This window comes from Grus americana, chromosome 10, assembly GCF_028858705.1.
Source record: "Grus americana isolate bGruAme1 chromosome 10, bGruAme1.mat, whole genome shotgun sequence".
Taxonomy (NCBI): Eukaryota; Metazoa; Chordata; class Aves; order Gruiformes; family Gruidae; genus Grus; species Grus americana.
In genome coordinates, this window is record NC_072861.1 from 2,528,835 (window position 1) to 2,553,250 (window position 24,416).

A 24,416-nucleotide genomic window follows, 5' to 3' on the forward strand; every position below is an offset into this window, starting at 1 on the left:
ATTTAGCCAAGCTTCATCTTGATCGAGTATGTGCTGCTGGCAGCAGGCAATGCTCAGAACTGGGATTAAAACTACTGACATAGCACCCTCCAGCATGTAGATGGTTTAACAGCAGCTGGTGGTGACTGGGATCCCCAAGTCCGTTCAGGTAAATAGACTCTCATGCACATCTTCCTGAATGCTAACTGCCTCTTCCATGCCCCCTCAATGACCTTGACTGGCTAATACACGTTTTTATTGTTAATGGGCTAAGGTATGTACTATAAATGGAATACCTAAGTGCAGTCTTATATTATGAGTCATTTCAGCATTCCTCTTTTTCTAGAGAAAGTGTAGTATTACATAATTCTAGGAGCAACCTAGTAGAAGAGAGGAAGCAAAATGGGAAGGGAGAGGAGTGCAATTTTATCAATCCAGCTGTACAAACCTGGGCTAGCTAACAACAAGCAACACACACTGAAAAGAGAGCTGCTTTTTGACATTTAACACAGCTCCCACTTGAGGTATCACAAAAGTGCTGCTAAAGTTCTGGGAAGTGAACACACCACCTTGCACCAAGAAACCAAAAAGGCAATTTAGAGAGTTTAGGACAACTTTTCTACAGGGACTTGAACGTATTTCACCTGAGGAAGGATGCATGCTGCTATCATGGCCCGCTTCCACAGGCACTTCACCGAGCAGCTACACCGCCGCCTCCTCCGCGCTGCGCGGCCCTGATGGCGCTCCCTCAGCCCCCAACAAAATGGCCGCCGCGCGTGCCCCGGGGGCTTCTCTCTCCCTCAGCACCGCCGGGCGGTCCCGCCACATCGGTACACCCGGAGGCTGTGGGAAGAAGGGGGAGGCAGTAGCCGCGCTCCCCTCGGAGAAGCGGCACCGTCGAAAGGAGACGGGAACGAGACAGACAGGGCATCATGCACCCCTGAGGAGAGCGAAGCAACAGCACGGCGGCTCCTGCGACCGATCTAGAAAAAGACCCGCGCGAGCCCTAACTCGCTACCTCATTGGCTCTCGTTTCTCTGCCGCCCGCTGATTGGTGAACAATTCCCCCCACGCGCCCTCTCTACCCTCCTATTGGCTCCTGCTTCCCTCTCAACTCCCGGTAGCCAGCCGCCGCCGCCGCGCTGCTGCTCCTGCTGCGCACCGCGGTCCCCTCAGGGCAGCGATGGCGGTGGCGGGCGGGGGTTGCACCTCCGAGCCGGGCCAGGCCTCCTCCCTCCTCTGTAGTGCCACAACGTGGCCCCTAAAGCGCTACGGCCGCTTCCTACCCCCGAAGGAGGGCGAAGACGAAGGGCAAAACACCTCCTCGTGGAAGGTGACAGCCGGGGGGCTGGCTGCTTGGTTTTGCTATAACTGGCTCCAGTGGGGTCTAGGAGGCCGCTGTGTAATAAGCAGTAATAAGTGAGGCTTTTGCGTGTTTCTTGCTGCTCATGCAGGAATCGGGGGAGATTTTGCTTCGTGCATGATTAAACACATCAATGATACAGTAGTTAGTGGCCCCCCCTTTTTTTTTTATTCCTTCCTCCGGCAGTGACCTGTGGTATTAAAAACTATAGATCAAGTTGGAAGAGTCCAGGTGGTTGTTTAAAGTAGTTAAATTTGTATGTGGAGTTATAATTAGTAAAATATTCCTAAATGCGCCTCCTGTCTGTGGGAGTGCAAGGCAAGTTCCATTACTCGGAGGTAAATTACACACCTGTCTTCTAGCATATCCTTTGAAACCTCTTAATTTGCACTAGAAATGGAAAATGTGCATTCTGTGCTTACAGGGCTAGATTTTTATTTTCTCTATCTTTTTTAAAGGTTTTTGAATCAAATGAAGAATCAGGCCATCTTATCCTTACCATTGTTGTATCTGGCCATTTCTTTATTTCCCAAGGGCGAACAGTACTGGTAAGTTTCTCACGTATAAAGAACATTTCTCCATTCAGGTTAGCATCAGTATTAACTTTGTTTCCCTTTGCAGCTTCACATTCTCTCTCACTGAAAGGAAACTGCCAATTTTATTTTGCTCATGGTAATTCTCATGTGCTGCTTTCTCTCTACGCTTACCAGAATAATACTAAAGGCATTATTTCACACTGAGGAACAGTGTTTCTTCTGTGGCTCCAAAAATCTAGATTAAGATGTAATACTAAGTGCTGCTGGTGTTGCAAGATACGCGTTTGGTTTTTTCCATGATTCTTCTGCCTAAGAAAAAAGAGAAAATACACTGTTAAGAAATAGATAAAACTATAACTATTAGACCCTATAAAATTTGCTGTATGATCCAGATAGATAGTTTCTCACCAATGACCTGTTAGGATTTTGGCTTATCAAAGGGTATGGTGGGGTTTTTTCCTATGTTGAGTAATGTGATCTAACATACATATTATATTCACGGAGACAAAACAACAACTTCAGAGTTGCGTCAACGGATTTTCCTGTAGCCTGTACTTAAGCATGACCAGCTACTGAACTAGAGATTTCACAATGACACCAAAGAGGTTAACAGAATGTATAAGAGAGTATATTGTAGCATTAAATATGTATAAACTTTTAAATTAGTTTTTGCTGTGCCTCTTAAAAGATCTTAAACTTACAAGGTATTTCTGTTAGTATAGGGGGAGAACCAAGGATACCCTTGAATTTTTTTGGCCTATGAGTGTGTTAAGGGTATTGAATAGATAATGAATGAGCTAACAGAGAGCTGTCAGCTGTCAGTCTGGATATCCCTCATACAAGACGTGATATTTGGCTCACATATTTAGTGAGGAGAAGTTAAATGTTCTTGGACAAGGTAAAACTGGAAAGTATTTCAGCAGTTGTGTTGAATAAGAAAAAAGGGATGGAGTAATTGATGGTCCAGATAGGTAAAAGAAACGCAACTGAAATGAAACTTGCTGCTATCTCTTGCCAAATTCTGCTTGGAATGAATCAGTGCAGAATGCACCTCTCCTGGGGCTGGTCCTGTTTTCAGTATCCCGATGAGACAGCTGTAAGTGTTTAGTAACTAGTAGGCTCATATTACTTTATAGAATGTCCTTGAAATAACCATATAAAGGCTAACTGAAAGTAAATTTTAATAACTAACTAAAGAGCGAAAAAGGCACAGACAAATGCTGTAGCCCTTCAAAGACTGCGTCTGGCAAAGACTGCATCTGGCAAGTAACAACGGGCAGATAAAAGCGTGCTGTGGTAAGGGATGAGTGCGGGAAGTAAAAGAAAAGCTTTATAAAGACTTGGCTGAGAAAAGCACTTTCTTGCAGCTCTTGGGTTTAGTGGCTAGTGAAGCTTTCAGGCAGCTGCCTTGCTTGAAATGCCAGATGAGGAATTTCTGACATCCATCAGGTTCGTTTCAGCTTCGAAGAGACACTAAGATATTGCAGTAACGATCACAGCCTAAGAATAGTGCAGAATAGAGGTGGAACAGACATGCTTAGTAAATGTGACTGGTATCTAATACTGAGAGTTCAAAAGAAAAAAGAAGTCGTTTCATTTTTTTAAAGAAAAACAGCATTTATTTTAGCAATGCTTCTATACCAACCTTAAGGCCAACACCAACACCATTTTATTAAGCTTTAGAGGAAAAGTATACAAAACTGATGTCATATGCATTTTAAAACCCAATTGTTAATTCCTTTGGGCGCACTTTTTCGAGTGCATGTAATTGGGATCATGCTGCAGGTATATTCTGTGCAGACAGAACTAACCTAGTGTGAAATACATCGGTACGACATGCCCTATGCCTATTGATATTTCCTGGAGATTGGAGCAGTTGCAGTCTTCCCACCGTTCCTCTTAAACTCAAAAACTTTGCAAATACCCAATCTGGTCGTTCTGAACACGGTCAGGCACCTTCAGAACTATGTTAGGTTTCCTGTTTACAAGGGATTTGCTCCAGCACGCCTAGCTTAGCTTTACTCCTTAGGCTTGTTCCTTAGGCACACGTCCTCCCAGAAACGCAACCCTTTTCCAAACGCTATGCAAGACTGATGCTCAGTGATAAAATTCTTCTTCCCTGGACAATCCCAATCTACAGGTATCTTTTCAGGCTTTGAAGAAAACTCTGAGGAGTAGCAGCCAGTATCATCAATCAGAAAGGTGATGCACAGGGATTGTGCTGAAAAAGGCAGCACAGGCAGTGATGCTGTTGACCAGTAGCTGATAACAGCATCGATATCAAAGTACATATGACCACTACTGGATCTTTGAATGGTTTTCTTCAATTAGCAGGGACACTAGAAACTCAGTATCATTGTCCAAGGACAGTTTACACCACTGTGATGCTGTTGACAACAGGATCTGGACAGCGGGAGCAGCTTACAATGCGGTAGACTCAATGCCAGCCAGAACTGCGCAGGCCACTGGTGAAATTTTGCAAACTCCTTATTGAGATGCCATATTAAAAAAAAAGTTGCAATACTGTGCAGTCTGTGTTATTGCTGTAGAAATAATCAGCCTGTAGAAATGGTTAATCTCACTGGTTCTATCTCCCTCTAGTCTCCAGCTCTCAGGAGTTGTCAGAAACCTGTCACAATATTTAAACAGGCTTTGCACGACTAAGTACATATAGTTCTTTTGAATCTGTCACAGACCAAATCCTCTCACTGGGGGTCCATTATAACGGACATTTTGTCACAGAGGATAATGTGAAAGTTTCTGCTCCAGAGGGAACGTATCAAGTTTGATAGAACGCTGCAATTATTGGAATGATTCAGCTTGTGTTTTTACTGTGTCTGTTCATTTCTGCTTGCTGACCTGGGCTACCGAGAATTTCCTTTTTATTGCCAAGGTGTTCTCCAACACCTACGTGCTGCCTTACTTGCATTGAAATTCCCTCTGATGTACCTACAGAACTGTTTCTTGCTATGTAGTAACTGCATCCTTTAAGTTGTTGATGTCTAATCTTTTGATCTATCTTCTAATCCCTACTTTTCAGACCGTTTGATGTTCTACAGGCTTCTGGTTTTGAGGGAACTGGATAACAATTACGATAGCTTTGTACTGTGTACCTCCGTACAGGAACACAGTGAGGCACAAGATCTGTGTCACAGGGACACCATTTCCTTCTCAACTTGAATAACTATATTGTATTTTTGTACAATTTCTGTGCATGGATAATAAAGGGATTTTTTTCCCCTCTAACAGTAATCCAAGAATGAACTGAACTGCTAACTAAATTCAAGAATTCATTCAGTGGTGAATGTCCCTAACTTTTTTTTTGACTGCAGCAGTAACAATAGAACAGGAATCCTCGCCCCGCCCCAAGAATTAACATGATCATCCTAAGTAACAGGTTTTTTAAAAAAGAAATTTTTCATCCAGCATCTGTACCAAAGAAAACTTACTAATTGGATGCTTTTAAAATGAGTAGTACTGTAGTATGGTAAGAAGATATCTCTTCTGGTTTAAAATTGGCAAGGAATGTAGTAAAATCAGTGCATTGAGAGATGTAAACTATCTTGGTTTGTACCTTCTGTTTTCTTTAGGAAGATAAAAGTCAGAGTGCATCTGTTCCTCAGTGGTGTGTGCATTTTACAAAAGCCAAAATGAACCTTTTTAGCTGCCAGCAAGCTCTACGTTATGCTGATAATACTGTAGGTGTATGCTTTTTAAAAAAGTCCAGCAAAAAAAAAAAAATAAAATCCAAGTCACATACTGAAAAGTGTAAACTTCCAGACTTCGGCTGTTTTGTATTTCACGTAGAACTTTTCGTTCATTCTTCTGCAGTAAACAGTGGTGTTAACTAAACTAATGCTTGCCTGAACTCGGTGCCGATCAGCTTCATAGTTAGTTTTCAGCTAAACTAATCTCATTTGGCCAACGTACTCTCCTGCCAGCGTGAAAACAAGAGGACGTAGCTTGTGTGTGTGACTTATTTACTTAGTGAATCCTCTGGTGTCTACCTTTCATCTACAAACAACTTTCATTACAACTCCATTTGCGTAAAACTGAGGTGAAAGAGTTGTGTAGAAATGGAAATCTTTCTTTCATTGATGGTTGGATTAACAAGATCCATTCTAGGACGAATAGTCGAGTGTTCCTGGCTCGAAACATTTTCTCTATAATAGATGTATTTATGTATTCTCTTAGTCCTTTTTATTTTCTTAAAGCAGGAGTGTTAAGAAACCTTTTATTTTTCTTAAAGAAATCTAGTCATTTAGAGCCAAGTGAGACTATGACTCTTATATGATCCTTTTCTACGAACAATATTTATAAAATAGCAATAAAATATTCACATATCCTAACAACTGATTTTTTTTAATACATATGGTAGACTACAGAATTATTTTCGTGAGCAATAGAACAGTAGAATATTTAATGAATTCCCTTCTAGCAATCTTTTCACTAATGGTAGTTGAAATACTATTTTCTTGCCAAAAAGAATGCTACAACGTACGCAGTGAGTTTCAGCACTTCTAAACCAGGTAGGTTAGTAAATACCTTGTGCTGCCTACTCTGCTATGTGGTAAGGTGCCGTACGTTTGAAACACAGTTGATTACAGTATCCGTGAACGCTCCAGAACCCATCATTAAAGTACTTCCATGCTACTATTAACAAATAATTGTGGATGCGTTGAGTGTTTCTGTCAGTTGCTCAAAGAAAACAAATGATTTATTTTAATGGCTAAACTTTTGGGGAATGAGTATGCATTCAAGATCACTTTAAACTTTCTTTAATGACGCTGCGAGAGACGTACTTGAAACTATTTTAACAAGGAAACAACTGCTTGCCTTTTAAAATACAATCTACTTCTTGTGATCAGCCAAATCGAATGAAGAGGAGAGTAAACAGAACTTCAGAGCGTGGAACATAAAAATCCTTAATGCAAATCAAAGGGTGTTTTGGGTTTTTTTCTTTGGTGGTTTTTTTTTTTAAACAAAGTTCCTCATTTGGAATTAAATTACATAACACTGATTTTGCTGCAGTGTTGCCTAACAGACTGCATATTTTACAGGGGAAAAATCTCATTCCTGCATACTGTAGATACAATGGAATTTTAAAAGGACTATCTGTCAATCTCTGGCCATACTCTCAAGATACATCATGTTCTGTTTGCCATAACTCTTATTTCCTTTCCCTCCTTCAAATCAGCACATCATGAAAATGATATTTTGGTGGTTTATTCAATGCAATTAATTCCAGTGCTAGAATTCTTAATATCCTACAAATTAAACAAATTGAAATTGTGAAGAGGACGTATTTAATAGGATAAAATTAATCCAGAGTAATTGATTTGTGACCCGATCTTTCAAAGTGTAGACTAATGTCCTTAGTGCCCTCCTGGTCCCCTCATGACTTCTAATAAGCTAACAGTGCTTAGGATACAGTAGATTCTAACTCATTAATTAGGCAAGCATTCAGCAGACGTTCTGATGTTCTTGATGCTCTCTTTGCAGTGCCTGAAACTTATGCACCAAATTTTTGAGATGATATTCACAGCAGTGCCTTGGGTAGATGAAGGTCCCTGTGCAATAAATGAGGACATTTGACAGAAACCTAGGGAAGTGAGCAGGTTGCTAATGCTGCTTAGTGGTAGTACGTTGCAAAGCTAGAGGAAGGTTCTTTTTTTTTTTTTTTTTTTTAATTAAAGGTCTTATGATTGCTGTTTCGAAGAGGAGAAGGAATCTTAGTTTGATTGACTTACACAGTACAACAATCGTAGTTCAAAAAATTTTAGTTTGCTTATTTCAACATGTGCTGTTGACATGATTTTTTTGGACAAGCTTAATATCTTTCTGCATTAGCTTCCCCATTTATGTTTGATATAATGATATGTTCCTGTTCTATAATGATTAAGTGTTGGTGATTGGCAGCAGTAAAGAGTTTTAAGGGGTTCTGATCTTTACTTTTCTCTTGCCTCAATTCTTCTAAACCCAGCTATTAGAATAGTTTGTAAAGAGTAGTGACATTTATTAATGAAATGTATTTACCCTAAAGTTAGAGTTTAACATATGGTGTTGATCTAGGGAAATATATAATTTCTATCAGGAATTAAAGAAGAAATTGCTTTGCTTATTAATAGGATGCTCTGAAGAGCTTTAGCCAGCTAAACTTGTGAGCATCCAGCTCACCTCTCTAGGACCCTGGTCAAATGTCACTGGTCTAAAGTGTAGTTTAGGAAAAAATAAATAAATTCAGGTTTTCACTATGAAATATCAAAGTTTGTCCTGAGTTAGGGGCTTATCTTGGCTATTGTACCCATCTGGGGGAACTCTTTCTAGAAAGCTGACACCTGGCAGCGCCAGCACTTTGGCAAAAGAAATTCATCGGTTGCCGAGTCCCCTGGGCACGGTTGTCTCAAGGGTGGCTGCGTGCGTCCTGTGTTTGCTGCTTCATTTAGCTTTCCTGCCTCTGTAAGGACAGAGCACTCTGTTTAATGAGTTCAACCCTGATGTGTTCTTTTCCACAATCAAACAAGCTTAAAAGCAAAATTTCAGATCCGGCTTCTGAGAGATTGGGGGTAAAAAAAAAAAAAAAAAAATTGCATGCAAAAAGATAATGCAGAGCTTAACATCTTTTTATTCCTTATTCTAGTTAGCTTGCTGTCTGTCTGCCTTGAGGTTTGGTGGGGTTTTTTTTGGCCTTTCACATCTTTCCACTTCCTATTCTATATTCTGCAGATCTGTTTGAGACTGCTGATGCTTACACCGAGATCTAAGTTACATATAGTACATGGTTTCGGTTGTGCTTTTATCTTCCCAACGACGCTATACGTGACACATTTGGATACTGACATGTAGTTCAGAAATTTTTGCAGGAACAACTTTCTGCTTCCCCCACTCCACAAGTTGTCATGTTTGGGGATTATTTTTTTTTGTCACACTGACACTCCTACTCTTGACTCAGTTTTCAAGACAGCTCATACTGCCGGAATAAAAACTAATGCATTTCGCCTTATTTAGATCTTGAAGAAAGATACAAGTAACGAAAATTTCTACTTCTAGGTGTGTTACAAGGTAATAATGAAGATTTGATTGGAATTATGGTCACAGTTTAATTTTTACAACTTTTATCTTTAAGCTGGAATTAGATTTTTATTTTATAGTCATTAATGAAAGGAAGACTTTTTAATTTTTTATAGAATAAGCAGTTTTCTAATTTAAAAAGTGTAAAATGGCAACTCTCATTCTCTTTTGGGAAGGCAATGAGTTAAAAATCGGTATTTTTCAGATATATGCATGCATTTGATTTATAATCTATATGTCAAATTTCAAGCAAACACCTAGTTGTAAACAACAGGTTTTCCGGTTTTTCTTAAGTTATCTGGAAGCATCTCAGTTTTACCTCCACTTCGATGTTCAGTATAATACTTGAACATAATTTACAAGTTTTTTCAGGCTGTCTGTTCTCACATCCTTATTTTTACTGTCTCTTGGGATAATGCTTAATAACAGTCTTCTCAACTACAGTATTTCTATTCTGTTGCCAACTTTTGCCAGATGTATTACCCGGAAATAATATTACCATTCCTTTGTTTCCCAATTAGTCACTTCTAGGAATAAACAAGACATTCCTCAGCATAAATGTTAAGTAATAATAGTACCGAGAATATTAGAGGTCAAAAACCGTTGGTATTGTAGATTAACAAATCACAATTAAAATCTAGATAGTGAATATTATTTCTGAAAAGATTTCTCAGTGTACCTTACATCCTCAGCGTGGCGAGCAGACCCGTGGTGTGGAGTTGTGGGTAGGATGACGCAGTAACTGGGCAGCACCTCTCTCCATCTGGGGAAAATGGCACGTTGTTGAAGCCATCCCTACTGGTTTTGTGCAGTGGTGCATGAGTTTGCAGGTGGGGTGCTCGGAGCAGCAGAGCATCTTACCCTTCCCCAAATAAGTGCTTTCCCCAAATCTCTTCCTTTGCCCTGCAAAAGCACCGTGAGGGGTACTGTGCCAGTTTTGCTCCCCAGTTGGGTCTTGGGAAATGGTTGGCTTAAGGAACTGTCACAGGGGCCTCCCTGGAAACTGAGCGTGGCCTTTGCAAGCAGAGGATTGCTCTGTTTTCTGGGGGAATTGCGTACCGGGGTGCTGCCCAGCCTTAATTGGAATCGGGCGAGAGAGATGTTGACTGAGGCCTTTAGCTTTACTCTTCTGCCATCTTGCTTCGGCTATCAGACAGGACCACTCAGGCAGCTATGCACTGGGATATTAATTAATGCAATAAAATTCCTTTGATCTCATGCTGAACTCATCATTTCTTGCAAATGCACATTCCCAGTCTGAGATACCCAGCTGACTCCTTAATCCATTACATTATACAATGCATACATTCATTCTGAACTGTGAACTCTGAGAACAAACTGTTTTATTTGCATTTCAGGAACCTACTATAAGTGGCAGCCAAAACTGGAGAATGTGTGTCTGTGTGTGTGGTATTCTGGGGTTTTGTTGGTCTTTTTAAACGTTGGTTGTAATTTAAAGACAGATTATATAATGTTTGTAGCACAAAGAATGTTTTTTCTTCCTAAGCTATTGTTTACACATAGTTCAGTTTCATTTGAAAACGTCTGTCTCATGAATGAGTAAATACAAACTAAATGATGTATGCCAGCATAGCTGAACTGTTACACACATAACATTTCTTAAATATATATTAATTTCTAGTTAAGATGGGGTTGCCTAAAGGCCTTGCAATCTAATGTAAAATGGACAATCTGTTCCTGTGTTCATAAGTTGCTTAGTTCCCTAGGGTTTCTAGATGATACAATGATAAAAATATTCATAAATAACATGCAATACCTCCCAACATAGATCACAGGCCTTGTTATCCAGCAGCTTTTTGAATGCCGAAATGTAAAATCAGAACAAAAGTATTTCCCAGTTAATGACAGACTGGATGGGTGTAAGGCTAAACCAGCGTTATTGGCTTCTCTGCCTCGTGTAAGGTGTGGTCACATCTTGCCTGCTTCCAAAATACTTGGGACATGTCTTGCTCTGTTTTCTCTTTCAGCTTAATTCCTCTCAGGGTCCTCCCTCTGAGAGACTTCGATTTTTGTCAGAGATATATGAAACTGTTCTGCTTTAATACAGTGTTCTTACAAGTCTGATCCTGGAGAATGACATAAGGAGTATGTGCATGATTGAATATTAATGATCACACTTCGAAAAGCACTGCTGTTTATCTCTTCAAATTGTAAACATTTGAGGTCTTATGTTCCTGCCCAGTTCTAGGTTGCCTTTTTGTCTATATTCCCGATTAATCTTATACTGCCATCTGTCTCTGCTCACACCCAGTACTGCTCAGCGCTGCCCAACTCTGACTGTAAAGCACCTACAGACGCTGCCTGCTCAAGGAGAACAGTAACCACAGCTGCTTAGTTCTCTGTATTTCTGTCAGCGTGGCGGCAATCTGGAAGGACTCCTACTTTTTTCTTTGACAGTGCGTATATCCAGAGCAAATTCAGAGTCAATTCATTATTTCTGGAGAGGTACAAATGGACTATAATCTCAATACGTTGCCATGCAGTTTCCCGGATCTCCCCTATGCCAAGTGCCTGGATGGTGGCAGATCCTTTCAACTTCGAGCGGTGGAACAAGGGACAGATTTATTGTGGTCTTCCTTCTTGTTGCTCTGAATTAATTTACTTAACTTCGTATGCAGATTCAGAACTATTTCATTGTTGGCAAAAAGAGAATTATCATTAAGAAGAATCTTTTTTTGTCTTCATTCAGGCAGCCTCAAATACAGTCTGTGCTGACTGAGGTAACGTGGAAAAGCCCTGAGGAACAAAATAGACCTTCTTAACGTGGTGCAAAATCGGGCTTAGTTGCTGCTTGGAACTGAGGAAAATCTAGAGGATCCTGACTGTAATGACAATTACTGATGTAAAAATTTAACGATGGAGTTAAGTCTGGGTAGTTCTGCAGACCTGAGTTTGTCTAAAACATTCCCTTCTCCTTTTTCAGGTAGCTTGCGTGTGCCAAATCAGGTCTGTTTTATTGCTCAGGTACTGCCTTGAGTTTTTCTATTTGCTTTCGCTATTCTTAGTTATTTGGTTTTTGTTTGGCAATACACAATATACAACCAAAGGTGCAAGAGGAAAGGAAAGATTTTCTGCTTTGTTCTTCAGTTAATTAAAATTGAAGTAAATTAAGTTTCAGTTAATTAAATTTTGGGCCTGGAGTGGAATAATTAGGAGTACGTAAATAAAAATTCCAAATGCTGGGGTTTTCCAGCATTCCTTACCTCAGAAACAGGACATATAAAAGGATGACAACCTGGGAAATACCAATAAAATGGTGGGGAAATTAAACATTGTCTGCCATTTATGATTTCTTTGAAAACAGTTATTATTTTAAGGGGACAACATTTGTTTTACCTACATCTTACAGTGAAAGGAAAAACACTATTAAAATAGACTTAGTATGGGAACAGCTATATTTAAATAAACACAGTTGGTGTGGATCAAACCCTGGAACCATTCGAAATGAACAGGGTAAGCACAAGCGGCTGCAAGTTAAAGTGGCCTAGTGAGAGTGGGATATTAGAATTACTTCGCTAACAGCGGTTTGGGGCTCGGTAGTGGAATCGCAGGAAGACCAAGTGGCAGCGTAGAAGCTCCCTATGGAATTCCCTAGGAAGCAGTAAGCGTGCGAGCACGAGCAGCCATCATACTCCAACACAAAATCGTTTCCCATTTCCTAGGCTGGCTGGTTGTCCAGGTCTGAGCCTGGCTGCTTATCCAGAGTGAGCTGTTCTGACCTGGCCCGTGCGTTTTGAGAAGGTATGGATATTCCCCTCAATACGAGTTAGCTGAAAGAAGATGTTCAACATTTACAGCTTTAAATGAGAGAAGTCAGTCCTTGTGCCAAGATGAAATTCACCTTATGTTAGTTTGTGTTTATTTCACAAAAATATACTGCATTCCAACCAGTGAGAACATTTACTTTCAGATTATATGTATAAACATCAAGAATATACCCTTTCTGGAAGGGACAGTTTAAAATATTTTTTTCTGCTTTATATATTCCAGTTCTACATATCTCTGTTCTGACTTGAAAGCCTATCCCCTGCCCCACTCAAACTCTTCTGCACTACGTATGGTTTTTTTGCCGTCGCAGATGCTGTGCTCTATTTCCATGATGTTGGCATGACTGAAATTCTTGACTTTTGACGTAACTCTCTGCTGTGCGCAGTCGCTAGCTTAACTTGCTGATGCTTTTCCATTTGCAGCATTATACAATATTTTGAGGTTAAGCTCTGCCCAGCCGTGAACGTCCTTAGCCAAATTTCAAAGTAACGTATTCTACGGTGCAATTGAAAATATGACATGTGAAGTGCTACCGATTATTCTAGAAGTGTTCTACTAGTGCCGTACTCTTTTCTCAGCCTACTTAACTCATTCCTCAGGCTTTCTGCTCAGTATCTTCTCCCCTCACCCCACCTTTAATGTCCATATACCAAGCTCTTGTTGTGCAGGTCTACCAAGAGAGGCTAAAACTGCACGCCCCAAAGGCAGGGGTGATAAAATGCCACGTGTGCAGAGGAGTAAGGGTATTTCACGGCCTTCCTTTTCTGTGTCAGGCATAAATTCAGACTACACGACAAACTGACCTTCAGACACTTCCTACTATTTGACGTCAGAGAGGATTCTGGCTGTATGTGGGAGGAGGGTGCCCTCAGCACGCTGGACACAGCCTCCTGCTCCACCAGCCTAATTGCGTCATGGCTGGAGAACCCCGACTTACCAAGAAAGACGCTCTTTTCTGTTGCGAGGTCTATCATTTGCAGTTTGTCCCTCTTAGATTCCAGATTACTAATTCCTGTCAGACTAGAGGAGAGCTCGGTACTTCCCATCAGTCACAACATGAGGTCTTCCTCTTCTTTTGACCTTGAGGCATTTCACACCTTAGCAAGTCCTACCTTGAGACATTTTGAGAGCGCTCAGTGCAAAGAAATGTGCTGCAAATGACTGGCCCGTCTTATCTGCTGTCAGCACCCATCTTTACAGTGCAGAAGGAAACTCTTTTCTCCCTCTGACCCCAAATCTTTTGGGAATGATACTTGCGTGTTGTCTTACCATTCCAGAATTATCCTCTCAGCTGCGCGTCTGTGATCCGGTTTGCCTTTGGTTCAACTCTTCAATGCTTTCTAGACAGTCTTCTCGTAAAAGTTCAGTTAAAAATCTACATGCAATTGCTGCATGAGACTATAAAGCCAGTGCCAGCACGTTGAACAGAGCAGTGTCTTACTGAGGTGATTTCTTGTACCAAAATAGAACAGCAGATGGTTTCCCAGCCTGGATCTGCGTAAGATGGATAGTAACTCTGGCAAAAATACACTCCTGGCGGTCCAGAATGGACACGACTTGCGGTTCTTGACCCTTAGGACACCTCTGAAAAGCAGCCTGTGTGAAAATTCATGGTCTTTGAAAGCATTATGAGTTCAGATAAAACAAGTAGGTAATTTCCTCCCTGCCCTTAAATTTGTTTGTTTGGGTTTTTTTTCTCCTGAACTTTGCTAACTAATGACTATGTGGCAGCCTGTGGAGTACCTTGGGAGACACAGTCCATTGCCCTGCAATTTTTATATCATGTTTTCAGCTTCCTGAGGGTATTTTTACAGAATGCTGAGCAATCCGTCTTGTTTGAGGAGACCGACAGTTAATGCAACTGGAGTATAAAAACATCTTTATCAAGTTATCAAAGCTGCTGCTTGTTTACCTGAATTCCATCTGGAGAAAATGCCTCTCTGGGCCTTAGATAAACCAACTGCTGTCCCATTCTTCAGGTTTGCCTGCCCTCTGCTGCCCTCTCGGGCAAGTTCAGAGGATGCAGAAGAATTTCAAGCTCTGTTGCAGCTGTTGTATTATGCATTTCACAGAGACTTCCATAACATGCACAAATATAAATGTAAAATACATATGGAAATTAGAACGTACCTGGACATAGCGTTGTTGCTGGAGCTACAGATTCAGATTTAATTCCTAGGGTGGTAAAAATTGCATATTGGCAATTATTTGACAGATATAAAAGTTGCACGTATGCAGATGACTAATCTTCATTAGGGATTAAATTAGATCACATAAATGTGTACTTCTGAGCATTGCATGTTTGCTGTGCAAGTAGTTTGTGTTCTGCTTTATTTCAGGAAGGCTTTTCCTTGATTGATTCCCACAAGTGGTTAAATATAGTAAGAAGAGCAGACTGCCTGCTGCTTCGTGCACAGGCAAAGGTAAGTTGAGTTGCTTTTAATATTTCCAACAGCTAACACAGTTCTGTATAAGGCTTCTTCATATTGGATAAATTAATCCAGAAGTTCTGAGATTCTGTAAATTGTATAAATTAAAAGACTGTTATTTTTTTTCTTTAGATATTAAACAAGAATGGATTGAATCATCTTAATGTCTTTTGTGACTGCTAATATTCACGTCTTTTAGACTGCTTTCTGACAGCTAGCTTCTACAACAGCTAGACCGATATTTATTTTAGAATCTATCTGCCATGGCTAACAATTAAAAAAGATGAAGTGATTCTCTTAGAGGTACAGAAGCACGCTACCTATGAGTCATACTCCACTTTGGCAAACAAAGTATCTACACAAACAATTATTTAGCCATTTTGTGGCCCCCGTCACCTGGCACAGTAGTGGCGGGCTGGTGATTCAGGCATTTGGTATTCAAGGCACTGAGAGGGACCTAGGTTTCTGGCTTTCCCCTCAGCTCTCATGAAAAGTGGTTGGTTAGCTTTTAAATAATTAAGCAGCACTTGATCATTACCAGCTTACGTATGAATCTCAATTTTCTTGGTTCCTGGATGAACTCTGAGAAGTTTCTTACTCATCTACACTGAGCACTCACCAGGTTTTTCAGAAACAAAGCCTGTTTCAAAATGAGAAGAGCTCTCCCTTCTCCCCCCATAGTTCCTAGGCTTTGTTGTTTCAGCAGAAACAGCTGCCTCTAGTTTAACTATCTCTACTTGACAAGAGAATTCACTGATGAGCCCCTTGGTCAGTAGCTGCTAGAGACCAGTTTTAACTCTTTGCCCGGTTCACAGAACTGTTCAGGCATTAAAAACATCTCAAGTATCCCGAGATGTTCTGGCATTCTCCCCTGACAGGAACTCTGGTACAGACCGGGTTACTGTAACTGCAGATAATAGCAATATCCAGAATAAGTAGAAAAATTCCTGTTTAGTTGTATTTTGATCTTTTCTCTGATTTCTTTTATGAAAGACGCATAAACGTTTCTTTTCTAAGATGTTACAAACCAAACAATACAGTTTGCAGAGGGGAGAATGCCTTGCTAATTGCAAGATAAAAGCAGATGTGAGACATAATAAACATTGTTTAAAGATAAGGACTCCTCTTGTTTGAGAATAAGCCCAGTGTAATGGTGGCACTAGGAACTGCATAAATATCTTCAACTGTTTTAAATTCATGGGTTATGCTTGCCTGAAACCAAACCACCTTTGCTCTCTGATTTTTGTCAGATTCTTATAAAACGTGGAGTATCGCTGAAGATGACTGTCAACCTGTTGCAGTAATTAATTCTGATGAACAAGTAGATCATCAGTTTCCTTTACAGTTAATAAAATTTTAGGGGATTCTGCTGCATCTCACAAGAAGCAAAATCAACATCCCAATTGCTCTGAGGCTAGAACAAAGCTCTGAGGGACAGTTCAGAAAAAGAGGACTATCAACATAGTCTTCAATGGATTTGGTGCATCTAAATGTTTACTTACCATAAATTCACATGACTTAAACTGGATTTAGTGGTGCTGCAGTGGTCCTATCATACAGTTTCTGTGCTTTATATCCTAAATCGTAGCTGAAGCGATTCCTTAAATGCTGTCAGTGTATATAACTTCCATGCTAATCTTCAAAAATATTAAAAAAAAAAAATTCAGGACCGTGTAAGGGGTTACATCTCAACCCTAAGTAAGACCTAAGTAAGGAAAGAGTCAAGCAGAGGAAAGCAAGCTAGGTTTGCAAAAGCCAGTTCCTATATCTGAGTGCACAGAGCAACTAAGGAGCACGGGCAACTAAATATTACACTACTGTTTCTGATTTATCTTGTACTCCTCAGTTTTTTGTAAGTCATTAATATTGCATTTATAGCAACACTTACTCATTTCTTAAGGAATATTATTTTAATAGGGCATTGTGGCCTCTTAGCTAGCAGAATGAGTTTCTAAACTGTATTCTGAGCAGCTTAGCGTTAATATACTTAAAGGAAAAAGACACGTAGAGAATATACCTGTCACGGATCGCTACTGAAACTCAGCTGTACTACTGGAAATTTTATTCAGTGAGGCACACGAGCGACTAATTCTGAAGCCGTACCTGTCAGACGCACGTGCGTGGCTGCGACTGCCCTTTACACAGCTCCATCTCCTGCAATCACTTACCTCAGATTAGTTTTCGATGTGCCTCTATAAACTTTTTTATATGAAGCAATCTGTAAGCAGTAGCAAGACAAAGCGTTCTTAATATTCTTGTATTAAGTTGTTTTCCTTCATGCTGTTTTCACGGAGCTCACCTCCCAGCATGGGAAGAGGTGCAAATCTGACGATCCAAGTGACCTCAAGGTTCTTAAATACTTCAGCTTTTGCATAGTTTAAGTGTTCCTGCCCAGTACTCAGGTTATGCTAAAACTTGACATCATCTTGGCTGAATTTGAGCCTTCTCTCTCTTGCCATAAAAGAAAAACGTTTAACTTAAAGCCTGTTGTTGTTTATAAACTACAATCTTCAGTATTCAGCAGTCCCTGTGAAAAAGCAGAGGGCAATACAAATAGCCCAGGCTGAAAATTGATGTAGAGTGTAAGGGTAACTAAAGTGTTTTTGAAAGTCTCCAAAGGGAATTCAAATTAAGATGCAATTAAGATGACCTTTCTGTCATTGTAATGAGAACTCACCTGTCTGGCATATCCACAAATCAGTTCTTGGTTACGTGAAGCTGACCCAGGTAAGTGGACATCGTAGTTAATTAGAGGGACTGTAACTGGGCACTGGTAAAATGAGCGCTACAGTTTGAATTGACATTTTTTCCCTTTAAAAGACACTGAGACAAGCTTTTATGCTTAGTGTCCTAAAAAAAAAATAATAATTTTATGCAATACAAGCATCTTAACATACATGTAAACATACAGGCTGTCATGAAGAGCTGGCTCATCTTTGAGACAAAAATCTTTAACATGAAAGATGCCCTTGTACTCGTGTAATCAGCAGTCTAGCGGCGTGTCTAGTCATTAAAAAAATGGTTTTGATGTTGAAATCTCGGAAAGACAAAGACGCAAATAAGCTAGGTCAGTCTGAGGAAAACTTGCTGCTTTACCTGTGCTTTAAATTTCCAGATCAAACTGAAAGTCCCATTAATTCACTCCCTGAACAAGAGCATTCGGTATGTATCGGACTTACAGCAGTTGTATGTGCCAGGCTCTTTGGTCCTCCGTTTTCACTGCAGTTTCCTGGATTTCATATACTTCAAAAAATATCTATTATGGTACAGCCTGACAACCTCTATTGGGGGTTAGACCTATCCAGGGGGTTTTTTTATTATTATTTTTAGTATTATTTCACTATTTCAAGTACTGCATTTCAGTTCCTTGCACTCCTAATCAACTGTGGTAGCATCTATTTGAGGAACAGCAGCATTCAGTTGCGCCAAACTGAACCCGTGTTTCGCTATGCACAGCCACACCAGGGAGGTAGGGAAGGCTGGGTTTGATGCAGACAGTAACATAAATCCTAAATGGAACACAGAATTCACTTTTTTTTTTTTAGTGAATTCTGCTTATTTCAGTGTCGTTAATTCGTTCACAAGTAGCCCTGTTCACTTAACCATTTTCTTGGGTTTTTAACTGATTTTCAAACTGGGAAGCATACTCTTGTGGTTTAGCTGCTGGGAAAAATGAAGATAGAGCAGGAAAAACGTGTTTAAGTTGGCGCAGTGATCCAAAAATTTAATTGTCGTCTTCCTAACTTTCACAAATAGGAATTTAATTAAATCAAAATAGTTTGAGGGGAATTCACAGTTAATTTAACTTCTCTCTGGTCTTTGAGCAGAATGAATGCCGCATGTTTCGCGTTCAGTTTGGTGGAGATTCAAAAGAACAGATGCTAGAACACTGCTGCGGTTGCGTTCAGAAGCTCGCAGAGTACGTACCGGTTCAGGTCACTGACGAACAAAGTCTCAGTCAGCTGGCTAACAGGGAAAATCAAGCGAAGGACACTGAACCAAATGCATCAGTACCACATACAGTAAGTAAGCGAGAGCATATAGACAGAAAACTAGAAGAAGAATCTTTAAATGTTAGATCTTTAAATGACAAATTTTACTTCTGAAGGAAGTTCCTTACAACTATGAGACCATCGATATGAAATACAATTTGGGAAACCCAAAACTGAGTTTACATGCAGGGAACTACACCTAGTTAGTGAACACGGCTAGTTATTCAAGGAGTCAGCTGCTGAACCTGGCTATCATCTTCCTCTTAGTGTGCCTGAAAAGAAGTTAAACCACACTTAAAAATTAGTTACAATAAGCTTGAGGAGTTAGAACCATCTCAGAGCAATCAGATGCCTTTGTTTTGGCATCAAAGAGGTCACCAATAAAATTAATCTACATGTTTCACGGGATCATAGGAAGAATATTAATGAGCATATGGAATGAGATTTCTAGGTGGGGGGAAAAGGCTTTGCTCTGGGGTTTGAGCTTTTCCTTAGCTATGGAGCCTGGAAACAGAACAATTTATACACAGCTCAGGCAACGATAGGAGGTTACTGGTAAAAGAAACAGCAGCAAACACCAAGTGTTATTTCCCAGTCAGCTGGAGGTAGGGTTTGGTGGAAGACTTAGATGCTTTCTGCTGAGGTTAATAAGAATAGGGAGCAGAAGATGAGAGCTGAATAGTTACCAAAAAAAAAAAACCCAACCCCATGTCTGCAATTTCATCAGTGTGGCTTTCAGCAGAGCCTGCTGGGAACCACCTGGCAGACCTTCAAATAAATTATACAGGGTAAGAAAAATGATCAGAGCCATTTAAGTAGCCATGAATTGTGTTCTCCTTTTTGTGTTGATCCACTCCTGTTTTGCAGTGTTAAACATGGTAAATATGCAATTGTATCAACTTGAGCTTAACCTGACACATTTAAAAGCAATTTCAGGGTAGGAACAGAATGTTTTCCCTCTCCAAGACAAAGACCTAAGGTAAATGGAAACGACAAATGCAGACAGTGCTTCTGAGGGTGACAAATTCTGAAATATATGCTCTCTTGAGTAGCCAGCGGCTCACATTTACCAGCTCTATAAAAATCTAACCTAGCCAGGATACCTTTATCATGTACCCAAGAGCTATCGGGACCAAGACTGAGCCCTGAAAAATAAAATAATCAAAGCTTTCAGCTACATCATTTGCACAGTATCATCTAGGAATGTTGCACTCTGCTGGACACTGGAATTAGATTTGGTAGGGAAAATGCAGGGGAAAAAAAAAATTGCTAATTTGACCCACACCATTTCCAGGAAGGCACATGGGAGACCTTCAACAGCTGATATTCAAGATTTATTGTTTGTTCTTTAAGCAGATTACCTGCAATTCAGGCTTTGCTCATTTCCTGATGGGCTAAAGTACAGAAAGAAAGCTAAAGGCAGTATTTCGTGGCAGAACGCTCTTGAACACCAACAGTCCTACCAGTGGTATTGAAGTTCAGACCGAAAACCTTGCTCAAAAAATAGAACTGACAACTTAAACCATCGTTTCTATAATGTGACTCACGGGAAGGAAAAAAAGCATGCTCCTGGTGAGCATTCCTACACAGCATTTTTTTAAAGTTACTTCCAGTAGGTAGTTTAAAAGTTCTCTTAGTTTAGACATGACAGTTTAACTACAGGCCCATTATTTCACATCTTCCATTTTTAAAGACTTGAGCAGATGTGCATTCAGGTTCCATAAAAAGATGCCTTTTTACTGCATAAGGTAGCTGAGCACATTTTCTTCCCGTTCCCTCTAAAAATGGAACCGCTTCCCTTCTTGCACATTCCCACACTCTGCTCGGTAACAAGCCCTTATTTGCATTTGATATTTTCTAGCCAGATGAGCCTCTACCAGATTCCTGCACAAGCCTTGGGGAAAGAAGATCTGTAACACAGCTAGCGCAGGTAACGAAAAAAAAAACCCCTAATATTTAGATCCTGTAACTGAATCTCTCGGGCACAGGGAGTGAGCAAGCTGTCTCGTGTGCTGTAAACATCTGGTAAGTGTCTTTGCTCAACATCAGGACGCCATCATCTATTCCAACAAAACCAAGGGATCTTGTGTAATGATCTGGAGCTAGGGAGTAAACTGCAAAACCAGGTGTTTCGTGGTGTAATTACTCCATTTGCATGAGAACAAACCACACACTGAACAAATACCTAGAGGTGGCATCCAAATAAAATGGTTTTGTCACTCTCTCACTCCGCAGAAACGACCTCTGCGGTCAGAGCTTAAGCCTGAAAACATCAATCATCCTTGACCCACAGCAAAAGAGCCCGTAATTCAATTGACAGCTTCACCCAGACATCCAGAGTAAAAACCATCTCTAAAAATAGCTGGAAGCTAACTGTTCCTCATTTACTGTGTGAATTTGGGGCAGTACAGCATCGGATGGTTGAGGAGAAAACTCTCCCCAACCTCTGGGTTTGTGCAGTTGCTTCTTACCCTTTTGCCATTTTGCATCAGACGATCAGGTCAATGTTCCTGCACATCAGTGGTGGGAGGGACAATTCCTGTGCTCCCCATTACAAATCTGTCCTCTCAAACCTAAAAAGCCTTTAAAATACCTCTACTTTGTTACTGTCCTTGCACAATGCACCGACAAGAGTGATCCAACAAAGCAGGTTGCCTTTAGCAACTGTGTTTTTCACGACCATTCTCTGCTTTAAGAGGCAATACGAGGGAATGTAAATTAACACCAACATTATAAAAGAACAACTTCCCTTCTAAAATACTGCAATGCGAACCAACAATAAGATTAGCAAAAATATTAAGGGTTGAGGTATTTCCCCCCCCCCTCAAGTCAAACACCATCCACTTGGATCACCTCTGCGCATCATACCTACCTCATCATGAAAGCAGCACTTCAGGGATTTTTTTTTTCCCCCCTATGCAAAGTATCCAAAAAGCATCCGTCACAACGCTGCAGCTTTAATGACTTCAGCATACACGGGAGGGAAATCAAATGGTCATGAGAAGGGTGTTTTAACTCTTAAAAAGCCCCATAATTTAATTTAGCAAGATGTCTTTTAGAAATAAGAGCTTAGAACTGTGCGCTTGGTTATCCTTCTCTCTCCCACAGAGTGGATATTCACAAGGAAGCCATGTTACCCAGGAAACCAGCACTTCTGATTCAAATAATTGCAAAGGAATTCAAAGTTGCATAAAAGCTATATTGGGATCGAAGCTAGGTAGCAGAAAGAATTACACACAGAGATCATATCTGGTGGAATACTTTCCCTCAGCATTAACAACGAGGCAGATGGATCTTTATTAAATACCAAAGGAAAACTTTGCATGCTGTTCCTTTTGATGTACAAGGTCAGTGCGACACCTTTGTTTTTACTTTCGCAGTCTGTGCTGAAAAAGAAGTCTGAGCTCCCCCTTGTGTACCGGCATTCAGCGTGGCGTGCGCAAGAGCTGGGGCCCTTCATTCGCTTGTGTCTTATGGATCAGAATTTCCCAGCTTTTGTGGAAGATGTGGAGAAGGAATTGAAAAAACTCGCGGAAGGCTGAAAAATATCAGGTACCCAGCACACGGGATACGCGAGTTTTAAGTGCGATTAAATATCTGAAAGAAAGCCTCACGTCTTTTTTTTTTTGTCAGTGTTTTATTTTTAAAAACAGGTGAATCCACTTTTTATACATCATTGCACTTCAACAAATACACAGAACACAAGTTCATGCATCTACAGTTACGCACATCGTGAGAACCCTGTTAGGTCTATTTCTACAATCTTTAAATCATGAGAAATTACAGTGTCAAACTAAAGAGTATAACTAGTTGCATAGAATATCACCATGCTGTAACATTTCATCATTTAAACAAAAAAAAAAAAGAAAATTATAAAAGTTTGCCTGAATTGAATGTACAAGAATATGTTGAACACATCAGTGCAAAAGGATTTGAGAATTTACATGAGTTAACAAAAAAAAAATCACTTAAAAAGCAATCATATATATATATTTATAAACTGAAGTTTTGTTTTTGTTTTCAACTGCATTCCACCACGTCGAACCATTCCAGCTTTTGAAGTCTGATTATAGGACACCCGAGTCTCTCTCTATAGGTTAAGCCCTTAAGATAATTTCAATTTATATTACTTCTCTAAGTACCAGAACAGTATAATTCTCTCATCTTTCAGACATACAGTAAGGAATGAATATCAGCAGCTTAAAAATGAAACACAATTACTGTATTTTGGTTTTCCCCCTCCCCCAAAATATAAATATATACTGTATATATTTTTTTAAGTTTTGCTGTACTTTACAAAAAGTCTCACTAGATGGCAGCAGTGCGTTTTAGAGCTTTGCCAATTTTAACAGCTACAGGAAGTAAAAAATGGCGCATGCGTGATCCGGCTGACTACTCCTAATGTTTAAATAGATTAAGGAGACAAAAAAAACCAGGAGGGAAAAAAAAAAGCAACATTCACAGCACATCAAGCCCAAAATAGTTTACACCTTCTACACTGAAGCATTATTAAAATTTATCTGGCTAGGTCATCCTTACAGGAGAGGCTAAATAAGGCATGCTTTAGACAGTCATATTGTTGCTCACTTGAAAAGGAAAGAAAAAAATAATAATAATAATAGACAGAACTGGAGTTCTAGAACCAAGAGTTCCAACCCTTAAAATTTAGCAGGTCATATTGCCATCAGTCTCTCAGAAACTTAAAGCTCTAAAAAAGAAACGAGAAAAGGTGCTAATCAATGCCCGGCAGCATTTTCAACGTCGCGTGCCACAACAGCGTGCAATCAAAGCGCTTAACATCCGTTTCCGCCTTAAAGGAAGATAAAGGCTCCCCAACCGAGGTTGGCTTCCAGATTTTAAGACTGAACGAGGAAGGCTTTGGGGTGGGTTGGTTGGGTTTTTTTAAATTAGCAATAATCCTGATTACAGAGAGTTCGACAGCTACTGGATCATTAAACTACCTGTATATTTTATGGGGAAAAAATATCTTTTGATAGCCCCCGGTGCTCTTTGAAAGCTAGTGCCGTCCTCCGGTAACCCTTTAATTCGTGGAACAAGTTACGGCTACGCACCCCAACCACTACAGAAAAAGGAGGACTTTAGCCTGACCGTTTCCGAGATGAGTGCGAGTCATACTTACATGATAAGCATTTTTAATTTGTGTTTCTCTGGCGTAAGTTTTTATCTTTATGATTGTTTGTAGAATTGGTTTTCCTGGAGAAAGAAAAAAATGATTAAGAAATGCACCAAAAAATCG

At 40.1% G+C, this 24,416-nt stretch overlaps 2 protein-coding genes across 4 annotated transcripts in view; one reads left to right on the forward strand and one right to left on the reverse strand.

Moving 5' to 3' along the window:
• The first annotated feature begins 742 nt into the window (after positions 1-742).
• On the forward strand, positions 743-22,701 carry REC114 (REC114 meiotic recombination protein). Its single transcript, XM_054837139.1, has 7 exons — positions 743-1,010; positions 1,104-1,312; positions 1,801-1,890; positions 15,078-15,161; positions 18,995-19,189; positions 21,021-21,089; positions 22,540-22,701. Exons 1-7 carry the CDS (start codon positions 743-745, stop codon positions 22,699-22,701), a joined length of 1,077 nt encoding a protein of 358 aa, XP_054693114.1.
• Positions 22,702-22,776: 75 nt separating this feature from the next.
• Positions 22,777-24,416, reverse strand: part of NPTN (neuroplastin) — a 56,318-nt gene continuing 54,678 nt past the window's right edge. For all 3 annotated transcript variants that reach the window (XR_008578613.1, XM_054836787.1, XM_054836788.1), the window contains 2 exons: positions 24,300-24,373; positions 22,777-23,867 (listed from right to left, as the gene is read on the reverse strand). Coding sequence is in view for 2 of the 3 variants with exons in the window: in XM_054836787.1 (XP_054692762.1) it covers positions 24,313-24,373 (61 nt within the window). In the remaining variant the exon portion in view is untranslated. The remainder of the gene's footprint in view (positions 23,868-24,299; positions 24,374-24,416) is intronic.

What these genes read in the sequence shown, in the direction of transcription:
- REC114 (XM_054837139.1), top strand. Translation starts at nt 743, where the DNA reads ATGGCCGCCGCGCGTGCCCCGGGGGCTTCTCTCTCCCTCAGCACCGCC. An exon ending in CCCAAGGGCGAACAGTACTG is followed by an intron (nt 1,891 to 15,077) that starts GTAAGTTTCTCA and finishes GCTTTATTTCAG; the next exon opens with GAAGGCTTTTCCTTGATTGA. An exon ending in TGCTTCGTGCACAGGCAAAG is followed by an intron (nt 15,162 to 18,994) that starts GTAAGTTGAGTT and finishes GTCTTTGAGCAG; the next exon opens with AATGAATGCCGCATGTTTCG.